This window comes from Apaloderma vittatum, unplaced genomic scaffold, assembly GCF_000703405.1.
Source record: "Apaloderma vittatum isolate BGI_N311 unplaced genomic scaffold, ASM70340v1 scaffold30051, whole genome shotgun sequence".
Taxonomy (NCBI): Eukaryota; Metazoa; Chordata; class Aves; order Trogoniformes; family Trogonidae; genus Apaloderma; species Apaloderma vittatum.
In genome coordinates this window covers 5,863-24,167 of record NW_009701236.1, presented here as the reverse complement: position 1 = coordinate 24,167, position 18,305 = coordinate 5,863, and the positions used below count along the sequence as shown (strand labels likewise).

General features: G+C 43.6%; 1 protein-coding gene across 1 annotated transcript in view; it reads left to right on the top strand.

Moving 5' to 3' along the window:
* LOC104281182 (lysine-specific demethylase 2B-like) overlaps positions 1-11,042 on the top strand; it is a gene marked incomplete at both ends in the record, with an annotated part of 32,119 nt that extends 21,077 nt beyond the window's left edge. The window contains 2 exons of the mRNA XM_009879089.1: positions 3,481-3,935; positions 10,956-11,042. Of these exons, the coding sequence (XP_009877391.1) occupies positions 3,481-3,935; positions 10,956-11,042 (542 nt within the window). The remainder of the gene's footprint in view (positions 1-3,480; positions 3,936-10,955) is intronic.
* Positions 11,043-18,305: the final 7,263 nt, after the last annotated feature.

Genomic DNA, 18,305 nt, shown 5'->3' with positions numbered 1-18,305 from the left:
GCAGGAAAAGAAACCGTATAATTATCCTTCTCGTACAAGTGGATAACTGTGGGGAAGGTTAAAAGTGATTTGCTCAGAACTAGGTGGAACTGAACTGCTGTAGAAAAAAAGATATTTCGAGCTCTCTGTCCTGTGGCCCAGCCTGTGCTGCTCTTCCTCTTCACTGAATTCTATAGCTGTCTGGTTTGTATAACCTGATTTTGTTTGCTTTGAGATGGAGAAGGGTTGAAGATCTTTTTGCACTGTGGGAGCCCAGACTGGATAACCACTCCAAAACTGGTTATGGGCTGGTGCGTTGACTCAGAAGAAACCAGAGTTGCATTTAGCAGGAGCTGTTTTCTGTGGAGAGAATTTATGAACTCAAAGCCTTCGAGTCAGTAGAACCCTGGTAATACAGCACTTAAAATACATTTCTCAACAGGGTAAATGCAGATTATGCTTATGTAGGGCCTCAGCTCACAGGATAGTAACCCTGTCAGATACAGTTTTTGTTAAAATGAATAAATAAAAATCATAGCATCTTGCATTACAACAAAACACTTGAAAACACAAAATTGAACCTTCCTCATCTTGAAGTTACCCTTCCATCGTTGATTCCCTTGGCTCTTTTTTTTTTTTTTTTTTTAATTAGCAGCAGTAGCAGACAGTTGTCTTTTGAAAGCAATCCACTCTTAATCTGATGGTGCAACAGCGCTGTAATCCCCTGGTGCTCCAGAATAGATTGATACACTTGAGGTTAGTAGCAAGCCCTGTCCCCAAAGGTAAAATTAGGCAAAGCATCTGTAACTGCTGGGCTTGCTGAGGACAGGCCACCGGGTGTTTGTGTGGGGGTGGTTCGTTCTGAGGTTTGGTTGAGATTGGGTTTTGTGTGTCCATGCCTGGGTGTCGCTGGCACGGTGGGGTCTGTCTCTGCGGACAGCCGGTGGCAGGGAAGCGGTGGCAGCTGGCAGAACGGCACCACCGGCCCCCCCGGGTGCTCCCTTCTGATGGGAACAGGCGCCCGCTACGCCGGGGTGTTCCACTCCTCGCTTGCCTTTTGTTTCCCTAGATTAGAGCAAGAGGCAAAAAGTGGAGATCGCTCTTGGAGGGCTTTCTCTTAGCACCGGAGCGTTGCTTGGAGTAAATTATTCACACCTCCACAAGGCAATCTCCCTCGCTTCCTTTAGGCCTTATCTGCGCTTGTGATTTGCCCCAGTTACAGCCATTAGTTCCTGTTCAGCAGAGCCGCAGCGCAAGAAAACAGAAACATGATTTTCTTTGTGTGGATTTAAACCAATTTCTGTTAATGACGCTGTACCGGTAGCACAGGGATGTGTATCTGCTTTCACCTTCTTATGTTTTGTGGCTGGCATCTTCTCCTGTCTAGGCTGGGGTTTTGTGCTGCAGTCAATTGTAAAATAGCTCACCGAGGCCGTGGGACTTGGAGAAGGGGCTCCAGCCCTGGATCCAAGAGCCTGGATTCTGATTCCCGGTTTTGCCCTAGATTTGATGTGTGATAATGAGCAAATCGTGCTTTCTCCCAAGCATCTGTTTCCTCAGCTGTAAAATGGGAGAATGACATAAGCTGATTATATAGCCCTTTGAGGCGGATAAGTGTGCTAGCTACTGTGGACAAAGGGAAAAACAGCGTTAAATAAAAGTTGGATAATGTGGTGGTTTTTAAATGTTCTGGTTAAGTTATTTTCTAATCCTGTTTATTTTTCTAAGAGAAGCATGGGAGTGTATTAGCACAGACCAGAGAGGAGGAGCTGCTTTGGAGTGTTGCATGCCACCACCTCAGCCCACAAAATAAACCGTGCTGTACTTCTTTGTGGCAAAGCTTTTTCTGCAGGGATGCGGGGTGGACGTTAGCCTGCGCTGTGCACGGAGCTGGATTTGGCTGCGACCAGCCTTGCCGGTAGCTGGTACTTTTTGTGACTGCCATCTTTTCCCAGGCGTAATTTTTTGGCTGTTTTGGTTCCGAGAAAAAACGCAAACGTGACTGAAGGAGACTGGACAGAGATGCTTGATTTTTGCACACACAGTAGCAGCGGCACGCTTGCCCTGAGAAGTATAAAGAGGCCGTCTCCTGGCTCTCAGGCACTAGCACACAGACGGGTATCTGGCCATAGAGAGTTTTTATTGGAAAAGGCAAAGCTAAGGAGCAGGACAAGCTGCCCTCTGCCTGTTGCATCTTCATTACCCAGCTGACAAGTAACGTGTCTGTTTTGTGAGAAGATGGTGCAGACTGTGCAAGAGGCAAGGAGCTTCTCTGTGATAAGGATGAGTTTGCCAGCTTAGGACAGGGCTTCAGCATTCGTTTTGAACCTCAGAGTCAAACAGCCGGATGCTGGGCTTTTTCATTAATGTCAGTTTAATCCTTCCTTAAGCATAATTCACATTGTCCTAATCCAAAGCTACCGCATTGCAAAGCATGAAAGCTGTGAAAGAAACTTTTCATTAATTGCTCGCTCACTTTTTCTGTGTGGCTTCTGTTTCCTTTGCAGCACGGTTTTGTTTGCAGCTTGATCTCATACCCATTTCAGCCAGTATTAAAATTCACATTGACTTAACTGGGTGTTGCTGGTGTTAACTGTATTTTCAACAGAAATTCCTGCTCTTTCTAGCACATTCAGTGCTCTTCACTTAGTAAAGGAAATTGTGTCTAATAAATAAGAAGTGTGCTTTAGGGAACCTTGGCCACTGGTTTCCTGCATTGCTTTCACTGCACAGAGTTGGGTAACGGTTGAGATTTTGGGGGGGGGGAAACCTAGTACAAAACTGAGATTAATAGTTCTTTAGACTCAGAAACTTGCCTTCTAATTTTCTGGAGAAGTACCCAGTTTGTACCGGGGATGGCATTAACAAAAATGCCATCGCATAACTCTGGGGCAATCCTTGCATTTCTCAGTGTGTTTGGTCTGTAAAATAAGCATCGTTGTCATCCTCTGCCTCAGAAGAGCAGTGGATGTTCATGCAGTAATGAGCAGGGACTGTTGTTTTACCAAGAGGAAAGATATTGAGAAGTTGATTTTGTGCTGTGCAGGGTTCCTGGAAGCGTGATGGTGCCCAGCATTTTAACGTGCTATCTCCCATCGTTTCTCCCTCCCTCTCTCTGCTCTAACTCTCCACTGTGAGCTGTAAGGCTGCCGAATCTGGTCTCTTTCGGATTTGCGGGAAAATTAATTGTGTGTGACTTAAGAGCTCTGCCTACTCTTAATTGAAGGCATAGAGGACTGAAGCTTTGAAGAAGGCATAATTTTTCCTTAAATGTTTCCCAGTCATTTGAACTGAGTAGATGTTAATGAAAACCAGCATTAAAACAAACACACACACCTCCCAAATTAAAAATCAGCCAAATAGAGCCCATTCTGGTCACAGAGTTACTAGGCATTATCCAGTGCCCTTTTAAATAGGCAGCACCTAGCCTCACTGCTAGAGAAGCGTTAAAGCGATGAATGATACTGGGTAAAAATTCAACATTCTTTTTCTAACTTGCAGATGCAAAGAGAAAACGCAGCACAGACAGCTATTCATCGGATTCGTGGTTAGACATGGATGAAGAATCTTGTGATGCCCATATCCATGAGGAGAAGGATGACAGCTTGGATAAGAACTCCAAATCCTTGGTGGATGGCTCCTCCTCACCCAACAGCACACACTCAGAAGGGAAGGAGGGCACAGGAAGAAAACAAAAAGCCACAGTGATGAGGTACCTAAAAAGAACTTTGTCTAATGAATCAGATGACAGTGTAAAATCAACGACCCCCACGGACTTTCCCAAAACACCAACGGGGTCTCCAGCTACAGAAGTTTCAACCAAATGGACTCATCTCACAGAATTTGAACTGAAGGGTTTAAAAGCCCTGGTGGAAAAGCTTGAATCTCTCCCAGAGAACAAGAAGTGTGTTCCGGAAGGCATCGAAGATCCACAGGCTCTCCTGGAGGACATGAAGGTGGGTATGATAACTTGCTGATCCACACAAGCTGTGTTCTGTTGGCATAGAAGATGGCAGGAGATCGGAAAGCAAGTTCTGCAGCAGAGGGATGGCAGCTTGTGTGTAGTGACCAGCTCACAGCAGCCTGCTATGCCTCAGCGAGGGAAATTATGCCTCTAGCAAAGGGCATCTCTACTCGGGGGAGATGGCTGCTTGCAGTCGGGTGCCCTGAAGTTTAGATCTTCTTGCAGTTCAGTGCTTGCTGTGTTCCATGTGTAAATACTGTACCTCAGAAGGTCCGTTTATATTTATAGGCTTAACCTGCTCTTTCTGATATAGTGTCTTTTTGGAGTATATCTGATTAACTGATATGTACAAAATGTGAATACTTGACTGAAATTCAGAAGATATGTTGTCTAACATTTTCAGCTGCTCTTTTTTTTTTTCTTTCTTTCACCTTTTTCATTTTCTTTTCCTCCATTGCCCTCTATAGGTTGATAGTTATTCTCCACTGGTACAATATAATGATTTTGGAGACGGTGTGAGGACTGAATGCTCGCTAGTGACCGAGCTTCTCTTTAGATTTTTAGTATCCTGGAGGTGGTACCCAGTCTGACTTAGGGATAAGTTCCTCCTCGGCATGGCCTTGATGCTTCTAGTCCCAGCCCTGCCTCTGATCCATGGCATCTCTTGGGACTACTCAGTTAGCTTTCCTGTGTCTTGTTTTCACATTTACTCTTTTTAACAAGGCTGAGAGCAGCATACTCTTGTAATTTTGCTGGTACTTGTTAAGTAAGGCTCCAGCTGTCAGCCTGCCATCCGCAGGTCCGGTACCGTGGCAGCTTGGCCTGATCCGGAGCTTCGAGTTCTGATTTGTGGTCCTGTGTTGGGACTACTAGTTTTGTGCTGTTTCTGCATTACGATATGGTTCTTCAGCTACATATGTTCTATACACGAGAGCTGTGTAAGCCACAATCTGAGAGGAAAAATAACGTGTTTATATGGTAAAAGAGGAGCCTGTACTTTTGTAGTGCAAGTAGTGTAACAGCTGCTTAGAAAAGGCTTCAAAGCCAGTTAAAGAAGGCTGAACATATGCAGTGTGCAGTGGAACCATATTCCACAATCTTGGAGCCTGGAAGTGTGATACACGGCACTCATTTTGGTAAGCGACGAGAGCTCAGAAAATCTCTTCTTGCAAGAGCAGCCACTTTGTATATCAAAGTGGACACGCAGGCCCAAAGTCGTGGCTGTAGATTCATTTGCTTGCTTTGCGATCAGTCGTCTTTAATCAGAAAGCAAAATGAGGCTTCGAGACCAGGAGTTGAATTTGTGGGGAAGGAGAAAGAGCCGTGGCATTCTTTTTCTAAGCTTGATGCACAGACCAAGTTTTCCTTAAAAATAAACTGCCTCTTCTTGAAATCCCAGGAAGGGTACAACACGTAATAGATGGTGCAGATGTTCAGAATGTGATTATGCGTGCCCCTTTGATGACACCTCCGTTGCACTGTGAGACATCTTACTAGAACACGGCAAGATGCCATATGTGAATCTGGTTTAAAGCACCGTGCAGGAGTATGCGATTTCCTCCTCCTCTCTGGAGAAGTGGATTCGTTAGCTACAGAGATGGAGAACTGCGAATGGACATTGAAGTAAAGCACAAGTCATGCCCTTCTTGGTAAAATTCTGCTTTGACTGGTATTAAGTGTGTATCTGCCAGTTTATTTTGGGCATCTTGTAGAGTTGCAGCCTCAATGTTCCATCTCCTGATAACTGCCTGCTCCTAAACTTTCTCTCCTTGCCAGCACACACTGTAGCCATCAGGATGTAGCCCAACATCTGGATTTTATGGTTCCCTGCTGGTTGAAGAGCCCGTGACCACATCTAAACATCATGCATGCTGCAGGATTGTTTTTTTCTGGAATCACCTCAGTATGTTTGGTGAGCCTGTGACTGATTAGTCAAAGCAAGAACTTTTAAAAGGATATTAACTCAGACATTTTCTTGAACAGTGTCTAAAGAAGTGTTAAAGAACTTTATTACTCATCTTTCTTACAGTATGGGTGCACGTATAAGGCAGTCCTCAATTTTCAGAGAATGGGAGTTGATGCAGTGTATCAATTTAATTAAAGCCCATAGAGTCTGCTTCCTCCATAACTCTCCCTACAGTGACATGATCCTTTGCTGGATGTTCTCAAGGAATTGGAGCAGCTGTGAGGAGATGTTCTTGGATCAATGGTGGCTTCCTCTCCCATCAGGAGTGGAGCCCAGGACTCCCCACACAGGCCTTCCCTTTGCTCATCAGCAAATTGTCCGAAGCAGCCGCTGACCAGGTGTGTCCCATTCCCAGCAAGTGTTGGGACCCTGGATGCCACAACCCCTCTGTCCTTTCTGCCACTGAGTTTGTTGACGTGGTAGAGAAACGTAGAGGAGCCGAAGCATCCTGTCTCTTTGTTACCCTTGTGATACCAAAGCGTGAAGTTTGGTTTATTCGGTTTATTGACTTTAAAAACAGGAAAAGCCAAGTGTGTCAGTGTAAGTTTAGGGCTTCTGCCTTCAAGGGAGGGAGCATGCTGATGGAGAAGCTGGCGAGTGACTGATTTCAGCTCCTTGAGCAGACAGCTAACGTAATGGCCCTTGCAGGATTCCCGTCTTGCTCGGTGCGCAGAACACAGCTGTTCAGTGTCTCTCTTCGGTGTGTGTTACTCTGGCACCTCTGCCTCACCCTGGTGAAAATCCGGAGCACTGGTCGTCTATGTGACTGAACAGAGGCAGAATTGCTGCAGAAGAAGCTGCGAGGATCCTAAGTGCTGTGACTGTATTTGGCTATATTCAAAAGGTTTATATCATGGACAACCTGACCTTTGGGCATGTGATGTATTAATAATACATCTGATAAAAAGCACCCTTTTACTGTAGCCATTTGAGAGTTATTTTTAACAAATGCATAGCAAGAAAGCCCTTGGTCTGTTTGGAAAGTCTTAAGCAAACTTCTTTCTGAAGAAAATAAATCTGTTTATCGTAGCAATTTTATTTCAGCATGCAATACACCCAGGAACTTTTCTGTGTGACATTCAAGTCTGTCTTTGTGATGCGGTAAGATGATGTTTTCAGCAAATGGGATATGGATAGTTAAACTGGAGAAAGGAAGGCATTTTATTCAGTGATGTGAAGTTTCATAGAACAAATCCAGGTAACTGGCAAAGAACCCCTGCTTTCCCATGTGAGCAAGGATATAGTAAAGAATGGGTGACTGGATTACTGCTCTTAGTGGTAAATACAACTACAGCCATATACAGCTATTTAATGTCAAGTAGGTGAGACTCTTTGAAGTAAAGTAATTTATTTTCCTTATGAGAAGGGAGGCTGAAAACTAAACTAAGCCTGTGTAAATTCCTTACACGTCATCTAAGCTCCTAACTAACTGCGACTGTCTAGTGGGGACACAGCAATCCAGCAGTGCCCAGCTAATGCCTCTGCAGATTGAGAACCCATTTATCACCATGATCGATGGAGTGCAGCAGTATAAGGGAGCCTTATTTGCAGAGCACAACACGGGCCTCACTTGGGGAGTGGGGTCAGTTCTTCCCTCAGCTCAAACGAGGAATTAAATTCTGGTCGGCTGCAGCTTTGCTGTCTGGGCGCTGTATCACGTACGAGCCTTGTGCTCACCACCAAAGGAGCGGCTCACAGGCCCTATGTACGTGCTCTGAAATGAAATGTGAAACAGTGCAAGAGCTCCGGCTCCCAATTTAAAAATTAAGTAGCAGCTGAACTCTTACAAAAGTACCTAGCCCCATGAGGAAGATAGGGAGGGAAAAAAAAATCACTGGGAAGTAATTTTACTTCAGATGGTGGCTTTGGGTATTGGAAGAGTTTCTTTGTGTGGCTTTTCCACTTCATCTTTAGCTACCAAACAGTATGTTGGCTTACTTACAGATACAGTTGAGGTGGACTTACACATGAAGAAGAGAATAGAGAGGTAACCATTCTACCCCTCGGTGTAGTCTGCACCTCACATCACGGGACAAGTAGAGCTGAGCAGACTTTCGATTGTGACAGTCTGCGTCCCACGTAAAACACTGACAGCGATACTTGTCTGTGTGCAGCCTCTGATTTCAGCGCACGTTTCTGTTGTGTTGCCGGCAGGAAGGTAACTCCTTTGCTGCTGTTGGGGAAGAGGATTGTGAGATCTGCCTCCCCGGAATGCCACAGACCTTCCCCACTTTAAAGCAAAAATGCTGCTCTTCTTCAGAAGGGACCGTGGAAGTCCATTAGGGCAGAAGAAACTCAGTTTGAGGAGCAGAGTTTGTCAAATACCCACAACTCCTTGGCAGCAGGAGAAGATTCTTCTGCAAGACAGATGATATCTACTGAAATATGTTCTTACTTTTTCTTGCCAAGAAATCTTACCCCCTTCTCATTCTGATGACAGGGAAAAAACTCCCTCTACTGAGTGCCTTTCAGGAGAGTCGTTCCGTGCTGGGCTTTGGAAATTAATGGCTAAGCTGAATTCATACTTAATTATTTTATTTCCTTCGTACCTGCTGTTGTCACCAGAGCCTTCAAGCGTAATGAATCGGGCAGCATTGTGCTGGATGAGCATCACATTGTTTGTCTAACTGGAGCCCCATGGCTTTTCTTTATCTTCTTTTTTTTCTTCTTTTTTTTTTCCTGTTTTTTTTTTAAGCAGGTGCACAAAAATCTGTCTCCAGTCAGTTGTGCATTGGCTCTTGACACTACAGTCAGTGCAACTATGCCTTGGTTATGGTTCTGCTGCTAGACATCCATTGTTTTCAGCTGGCTGAGATGATAAACTGCCACAGTTTTACATTTCTTCTTGGATAGTATTTCCACGTGATACATGCGATAACAAGAAACCTTCATTATCTTGCCAAGTTCTTGGAATATATTCTGCTTTCTATTGAACTCAGTCTCTGACAGTCGTTAGTGGAAACGTTAAGGTCTTCTGTCTTACAAGCTTTCAAATCTGAGAGTAGCAAAGTAAAGAGGGATTAATCTGCCCTTTGTTTATACAGCTCTCAAGCTGCCACCTTATTCTGGAGAATTTTGGCTTTGCTATGAGAATACAAAAGACCTCTCGATTTTTAGGGTATTAAATTAACTTTTGGTATGCGGTCACAGTTCAGTTCATGCAGCGATCACTCTCTCAAAATAAAAAGGACGTGAGAGAAGAGATGCTCGCTTAACTTCAGCTCAGCCAAGAGTTAGTCTACCGATGACTGGCCCTTAGGTGAAAATTGTTCACTGTTTCACTCCAAGGGTACGCTGGAGATACGCTGCAGACTCTTCATCGCAGTCAGGTTGGGGCAAGCTGTGTTTTACTCCTCACCAGCCAGGCTGTGCCTGTGCAAGCTCCTCAGCGCAGCCACAGGGCTGACGAAACTGGGCTTGTACTGGTATTGCTCATTTTGGTCATTGGCGCCGCTTTCGGACTAACCAGCACCGAGAAGAGCCCTACTGGTGTGATCGTATCTGAAGAAGCAGTGGGGTGCTGCTGCTGTACTGTCTCTTAGGAAAGCGCCTCTCATTTCAGCACGGGCTGGGGAATTGGGCGGAATCTGGCAGGTTGCCTCAGCTCCAGGGACGCACATCTGACCCCAGGGACACTAGTCTGACCCCTCGTTGCGATGCGAGTGTGCCTGCTCAGGCTCTCGGGAACCTGGAACATGCCGTCGTGCTCCAGGCTTTAGCTGGATGATTACTGATGAATTCCAAGTGCACTTCCTATTAAAACAATTACTGCATTTTAAGCTCTTTTCGTATAGTGTATGAAATTTCTAATCGTTAAAGGTCTCCGCTGGGGCTGACAGAGCCTGGTGCCTGTTGCTGTCTAATTAAGCTTTTTTTCTAAGAAGTTGGTGTACTTGGGAGCAACACTGTTGAACTTCATTGTCTGGGGTTATCTCCTAAATTCTATTACAAGGTAATTTTGAACCCTTAGTTCTTGTTTGTTTTATTGTAGCACTTTTTTTCCCTTTAATCTGACTTCTGATTTAGGCTTCAGTTTTCAGCAGCGCAGCAGAATCCTCTCTTCAACTCATTTTTTTTTGTTTTCATTTGTGGCCTTTTTCAGCTACCTGAACTCCAGACGCAGGGCTTTGTAGCTCGGTTAGTAAGTACGTAGAGAGTCATGGGAAGGGATCGTGGACTGTTTCACAGCTGCACACTGAGTGTGGTTAGAAAGACTTCTTCCCCACCTCTGTGTTGAGTTATCTGGTCATGGGAGTGACTCACAGCGGTAGAAGCTGTGTGAGCCACTGCAACCCACTCAGGAAATTTCTAGGACAGTGCATCAAAGCAAAAGGATTTGGTGGGGGTGGAAGGGAGGGGAGACCAATGTTTTTTCCTTAATACTGTGCTGTCTAGAGTCAGCTCCTTTCCTAGTGAATACTCAGGAACACGAACGCCTCGTCTGATCGCACGAGTGTGGAAGGAAGGTCGGTGGAAGAGACAGTGCTCTTGAACCGCCGCATGCAATGAGACAAAAAGCCACAGTGCCTGTTTCTGTATTTTGGCCTGCCTGGGTGTTCAGGCGTCTGGGGATTGCTCTGAACTACACACTTGATGCCCTGTGACTGCAGAAGTTTTGGTGGCAGAGCGTAGGTGCCTCTCGGGGCTTTTGTAGACTTGATTAGTTCGTTATTGTGACTGATGGGGTCGTTTGAGACTTAGTGAGCTGGAGTTTAAAAGGAGAGGTGCCGCTGGTATTGGATACCAGTGGAAAAAAACACCACTCTTTTGGACATGCCAATTTTAAAGAATTCTGCAATATTAGAGCTGATTCGTGCCTGATTCTGCTCTCTGTTTTGCACATCTTGAATCTTAATGACAGGTGTGAGAGTTTCAGTGTGAATTAGAAGTTGGGAAGCAAAAGTAATTTGCAGAGATGTAACAAGTTGGCAGAGTTTTTGTCACTCTAGCTTCCGTCAGAGTGGAGTATTGTCTTCTGTAAGTCTCTGCACGCCTCAGTTGGAGAAATATTTCTCTGGTTAATAACGGTCTTTTCGTTTGCAACAGAACATACTGAAGGAACACGCTGATGATGACCAAAATCTTGCCATTTCGGGTGTCCCTGTGGTCAGCTGGCCCAAGAAGACCACAAAGGTAATGAGACATGATTACTTACTGATCATTGTTGTGCCAGGTCTCGGCGTTTGTTTGTCTGTCATCTGACAAAGTGCTGTGTATGATACTTCGGCAGCTGCTGGCATTCTCAACATGATATGGTATTTTTAATGGGTTTATGATTAGGTGTTGAAGCAGAACATAAATGTGCCTCAGCAGGGAGAAATCGGTAGAGTTCCCATTTTACACTCATCATTGTAAAACTTTTGATATGTCTTGGTCATTTACTCCTTATGGTTAAATCTAAAAATGCTGATGCAACATTTTTTGTGAAATGAAATTATGTGTAAACCCTACAAACTGGTCACTTGGTAAGCACTTGCATCTGGATGAGAGGATGTTTTTTCTCTCACACTATGAGACCTCCTGAATCCTCTGTACAAGTGTGCCGCTGTAACTTTGGAGGGTTGTTTTCTGTCCCTGTATCTTCATTTTTCCTCCTATATATGTGAAAGTAATTGTCTTCACTTTGCGGGCTTGCTTCATAAATGCTTGTAAAGAATTTGAAATAATTAACTACAGAATAATTTCAAAAGGCTGGATGTTATAAATAACAGTGGTATGTTTACCACACTCCAGTTATTCAGCATGCTGCAAAAGCAGCTTTGCTTATTTAGAAGATGTCTCATTGCTTCTATTTTTACTTTCATTTTTCACTGAATTAGTTTTATAATACATAATTTCTTTAGAAATGTTGAAAGGGTTGGTCAGCTTAAATCAGTCTTCTATCTGAAAATCTGTTGTTGTGGCTTTCTTTGTAAATAACTTTCAAATAATTGAGCAGATTATTTTCCCTCTTCTCACTCTTGGTGCTGGTGCACTTGTCCTGGCTTCGCATATTCTTGCTTGTAGCCACGAGAATTTGCTGTTTTCAAATGGAAAATAGGAGACCCTAAACATCCAACTGCCAGAGGAGAGTGGGGCAAAATGAGCATATCGTGTTCCTTCTCGCTTTCTTTTTGGCTTTTTAGCTGAGCACGTTTCAGATGGATTGTGTCCTGTTAAATACGTATTTCCCTTTTAGCTTGTGATAAACCCATGGGGGATATGCTTTGTGTTTAAAACATCTATTTGTTTAAAAACAACAGTGGAAAACCTTGAGAGGAATAGGTGGTGGATTCTCTGCTCCAGTGCTTTGATCGGCTCCTGTTCATTTCTCAGTCAAGTCTACTCGAGGCAGTGAATAAAGCAAATTCTCTGTGAGCAGAGGAAAGCTGGTGTGGGAAATGTGTAAAACAAAACTAAGAAACAACTGACTCTTGTGCTCTCTCTTTTGAGCGTGTGCTAGAGGGGCGGATCTTGGTGTTTTGAGGCTTTTATAAGCTTCAGCGTTTGCTAATGTAACAGTTTGCTTTATTTTGGAATCCTTCATAAATGGTTCATTTCTTTATATTTTTATTTCGGTGCAGCGTAACCAAACCTGTAAAAGATTTTTATTTTTTCTGACTTAACTTTTAGCCCTCTGCAAAATCCATCTCGCTGTCGGCAAGTTTTGTTTTTTAAACTTTCTGGTGTTGATTTTCCTTTAGCCTCATTCCCAGTGCTTAATTACAATAACAAACAATTAAATGCATCGACTAATAACAAACACGAGGAAAACTTTCTCAGAAAGGCTTTAGATTGAAGTTTGAAACTAAAAAATTGTGTAACAGAAGAAATCCTTTCATCACCTTCTTTGCATTTACTTTGCTTCATCTGTGATCGGTTTGTCTTATGTTTTTGCTCAAAGGTGCACGCGCAGATACGGCTGCGTGTTCCCCAAAAAGAGTTTGTCGTGCGGGTCGTCGCACGTGCTGCAGCTCCTTCCCTTGCCTGGGAACAGAGACCAAGCAAACGGACTTAGGAAGATACATCTTAAAGTTGAGCCTTTGAGTCTCAAATTGAAATAATGTTGGAAAGGTAGTATAGGGGAGATGTGTGTAAAGGCAGTGTCAGGAGTTAAGCTTAGTTATTTCTGCTTTGTTCCCTTAAGCCCTGGTAATGAAATAGAAGATTTTAAAGAGAAGAAAACCCTTAGGGAGGGGGAAACTCCCTTTAAAATTGGATTTTAGCTGGTGGAGCAGGTCTCCATGGGCAGAAGATTCCACGAATGTTGAGCACAAGGCAGAGGAGTAAAACCTACCAGTAATTTTGCTTTTTGTAGTATTGCTCTTGTCATGTAGAGGAGAAATGCCAAAGACTTAGTACCTTCCCTGAGATACTGGTGTTTAGAGGGAGTGGCAGGTACAGTAGGTTACCGTACCGGCGATTGTGGGGCTGGTAAGGAGACATTGTAGCTGATGTATCTACTTTGAGGAAGAGGAGGAGGATTGCTTGATTCCAAGACCACAAAGAAAAAGGAGGGACCTGAAATCCAGAAAGAAGAGGCAATAAATGGAAATAAATGGAGCTTCTTCCCGAGAGAAGGCTCCAGAAAAGATTTAGAGAGACAAGAGCAGCAGATGGAGAAGGAAGAATAAAGCCAGCATTAAATGCCAAAACATTTCAAAGAAAATGGAAATGACTGTAAAGAAAGGAGGGGAAGAGACTAGAAATGGCAAGAAAGCAAGATGAGGAGAGAGGCAAGTACTGGAGTGGGAAAAGCACAGAGTGGAGAGAGAGAACTCTTACTAAAGTAAAAGATCCCTGGAGGAAGGACAGGGAGCAACTTAAAACACGTGAATAACCCAGGCTGTGGAGGGGTGGGCTTTAGTTACATTGATGTGCTTTTTGCAAGAGCGTGCCTTTAATAATCTGAATGATTTCTGAAGTGGCAAATAATATTTCCCTTTAAAATTGAGTCACAGTTTCTTCTGTGCGTTGATGTGCCAACAGCGCGCATGGTTCTGTGCCGCAAAACGGTTGCTTGAAGACTGTGAAATTCTGGGGTTTAGGGAAGAAACGTGTTCACTCACCTTAAATTGCACTTCACCGTGGATAAAGTGTAATGGGCAAGACATTTAACTAAGTCCGCAGAAGACGCATCCATCCTTATGTTGTGCCCCCGTTGTGCTGCGTCGCTCCTGTCTACCCTTCCTAAAAGCAGTTGGGGCTGTCAGTTGTGCTGCAGCTCGCTGTCAAAAAAAAAAAAAAATACTGAGAAAAGAAGCAGAAGTAATGACCAGAAATGTTGGGGTTTTTGGTTTTTCAGTTTTCGTGAGGAGATGGAATAAATGGGTGACATTTGATGATCTTGCGGTTCGTGTACAAAATGGGAGACAAGGGTCTGTGTTCTGTTCCCAGCTTTGCTGCAGCCTCCTTGTGTTGCAGGAGGTGAATGGCACGTTTCTCCTCCCTGAGCTTTTCCGTATGGAGATGGTTTTTCCCATCCTGGAAAGGTTGTGAGGTGAAATTAATGTTTATGAAGATCTGCGACGTCTTCAGCAGAAAGTTTTGTAGTAAAATGCATGAACCATTATTATTTTATGGTCATAGAGAAGCAGCGTATGATTCATAGGCATCTCTTCCAGATCACATTTACTCATCTTTATTGAGCTTTTTTGAGTATCCTGTGCTTTCTTCTAATCTATTGATAATTACTTTGTGCAACAATTACGTTCCAGTAGGCACCTTTTTTTAATTTCTTTTTTTTTACAAATACTTCACAGAAGAAGCAAGAACCTGCCTTTTTCTTGTAGACTAAGAGTCCCATTTTCACAAGAAGCCTCTGCCCGATAGCGATTCGTTTGCCAAAATGTTTGACTTCACCAGGATGTGTACAACGACCCTAATTTAGGCCTCTTGAAGGAATCCGGAATGTGGGACCAGGGGGATATTTGAAACCTGCTTGTCCCGATGGCTGACGGACGGTTTACGTACCTCCGGACCAGACAGCACGTTTCTCCCAGCTGGCTGCTGAGCACAGATGCAGCTGCGGATACGTAAACCCCGTCGTCGTCCCTTTGCCAGGGGGTTGTGGAACAGTAAGTTGTCCTCTCTTGGCGTGGTGCCGAGTGTTATCTCTGGGGTTTTTTTTGCGGTGGCGGTCTGCCGTCCAAAAGGAAGAACTCCGTAGGCCACGCTGCTTTGAAGTTTTGGATTCTTAAATGACTAAAGAAGAGTGAGAAATAATCTGAACAAACTAAGGCCTTCCCTGTCCCTGGGACATGAACTTCTGGGTGGTGTGAAGAGAGAGCAGGGCTAAAACCAGGTTTTCTGCTGTGGTGACACACTGCTAATCGCCAGTGCAGAACGCTGACCCCTGTCAAGCCACATCTTGGAGCCCACTCAAGATTTGTTCAGCCCTACATTACCAGAGGTCACACTTTGTCTACACAGGGATTAGGGGTAGCATTTTATTTAAGGAACTCGGAGTATGGCCCAAGCAGAAACCATGCATTTTTCAAACCGTTTCCTATTTCTGGAAGACAACAGCCAGCTATAGTAGCATGTAATTACACTCTATGGCAGTGCCTTCTGGTTTTATTGTGATAAAGATCTTTAGTCGTCTATGAGGAGCAGCTATAAAGAACTAAAATATGTTTGGACTCTCTTGTTCTGTGAAGAGTTAGAAATGCAGACCGTGAGCCAGATTCTCATCTCTCTTACCTGGCACAGACCTAGAGCCACTGCATTTGTAATGAAAGCAAGAGTCCAAATATATGTAGGTCTGGCTGTGAGCAGGAGATGAAGCTGTAATTTTCAGTAGCTGGTTAACAATGCTGCAATATGTGGCTGTTTTTTTCTAGTGCCTGCTCATACGCTTCTTCCACAGAATTTTCACCTGTTTATTTTCAGAGGAGATCTTGCTTGAGAAGTGTAATAAGGAAATGGTAATATTCTTATTTAAAAGAGTACCATTAATTAGTAAAGGCCACAAACTGAAATTTTAATTGTATGATGTGGTGGGTTGTTTTTTTTTTTTTTTAAAAAAAAACAGACTTCCCTGCAATTGGCAATGCAAATAATGTTTGTAGCTGTGTATCAGTGCATGAGAACCAGGAAGAAAAGGTGATCATAAAAAAAGAAAAAAGAGGAAGACGTCTCTCAGGCTGTTTCGTTGGGGTTTTTTTGCTGCTTTTTAAGTTGGGGGGTGGGCACAGGATTGAAAGGGACCTTCTGGGGTTTTGACTCTACTTTCCTGTTACCATGGGCAGCATCTGATTCCAATCATCAGTGAGTTCTCTCTTAGAGCATTTTATTTTTTACCCCGTTATTTTTACTAGAAATCTTTTCACATAATTCTGCTGATGCATCCATGTATCTGGGGGGGGAAGAAAAAGGAGGATTAACTTGTAAGAAGTGATGTGCGAGAGGCAGAGCAAAAGGCTGATGAGTATGATTGAGGAAGGATTGAACTGGTCGTACTCCGTCAGAGCGGACAGTCCCTGCAGCAGGGGGGCATCTTCCTGTCGGTGGCCAGTCCCAGCTGTTGAAAGAGTTGTAAGAACAAAGCAGATGCAACATGTTTTCCTTTGCTTATCTTCCCACTTGAGCTAGAAGATTGTATCTTCATCTTTTGCGTTTGGTGTTCCCTGGAAGAATTTTTTGTTTTCCCCTCTGTGGATTTAGCCGGTAATTTGTGGAACCTGTTGGTCTTTTTGATCTCCATGGCATCCTGTGGCAGCATCTCCTGCAGTTTAATGAAGCTCTCTGTAGATAAGTACTTCCTTACGTCTTTTCACATCTGTCCCTTGATATCATAAATACGCTTCATGCCCTCTGTATCATGCGTTTTGAGGAACTGGAGTGAGGTCTCTGTTCACCTTCTCTGTGCAAATTTTGGCAGGAAAATGATTTTTTTTTTGGTCCCTCTACTGTTTCTCAGTCTTCCACCCTCCCCAAGCTGAAAAGCACTGATAAGTTCAATCTTTCCACATATTTCGTAATTTTTCTCACTCTATTCTAGTCCCACTGTAGGTAGTTTTGAGATGAGGGTGGATATGGGACTCCACAACCCCACGTAATATTCAAGATGTGATGTTTAAGAGCAGAGACTAGAAGAACGTGTCTTGTGTTCAGCGTGGCACAACCAAGCTGAGGGGGCAGGTGATTGTTGTGTAAGAACTTAAGGGAGTATGAGCACCGGGGAAGAGAAGTTACTTAAACTAATGGACAATGTTGGCATGAGAACAAGTGGATATAAACATCCCATAAATAGATTTAGGCTGGAAATAAGATTTCTGATAATTATTCATAGTCTGAACTAAACAGCACACAAAAAACCCCACAGCAGACAACTGTGGTGAAAAGGGTGTTAGACTCTTAGAAGTAACTTGTATTTTAAATAATAAAAGGCAACAGTATTAGTCACCATCTCTGGAGTCTGCAGAGGTACTTGGGCATGTTCATGTGTCTGCTGCCATTTTCCAGCAAGGAGTCTTTTTTCATTTTCATGGTATTTCAGTTTAAAAATGCTGAAGAGGGAAGTTGGTCTACTGTTTTTTAGTAACAGAGCTCCTTTATGTACGGCTCCAATTTTATGAACATATACGCAACATTATGTGTTGGATCAAACTTAAGAAATAGTAAGCAAATGGACTGAGAATCTGTGGACACAGTAAGTTTGGTCGTATGGAGAAATTAGAAGGTAAACGCATGAATTCAAGTGTTTTGGTAAACTTCACCTTGAAAATGTGGGGTTTTTTTCAGAAGTGTAGAGCATTGTTTAACACCAGGTTTTCTTTAAATTCGGGGGAGAGGTGCTAGGTGGACAAAGAACATTCCTGACAACCTTTAAATAAATACTTCCAGTTTTTACTTGCTTGCTTACTAAGAATTCCTGCCATAGCTGTCGCGAGGCCAGCTCCACCCAGAGAAGCGAGAGCAGCGAGGTTCTAGTTAGAGCAATTAGTGTTTTCACCAGAGCTGGTGTCTGAAACAGATCCGAGCACGTAGAAATGGCACGACATCAAACCAGCATGGGCTTCGGGAGCCTGCCCGAGGGCTACCACCAGGAAAGCAACATTCCTCGTAGCAGCAGTGGGAAAAGTCTGCCAAATTCCCTAGGACAAGAGCAGTCCTTGGAGATTTGTTCAGGGTACTTCCTGGGGGAATACGAATGTGTTAGAAAGCGAATACTGACAGTTAAAAACAGGCACTTCAGAACTGAAGTGAAAATTGACTTCTTCAAATATTGGAAAAAATCTGGGAGGGTAAAAAGAACTGCTTTCCTCTTTCTGCCTTTTTGTGTAAATTGTTGTGCGATGTGTTTTTTCTGGTTGAGATTCAAATAAGTTTTACATCAGTCATTCCAAGTGGTGCAGAAGCAAAAAAAAAAAAAAAAAAAGAAAAGGGAGATTTAAACTCTCACATTTTGTCCTT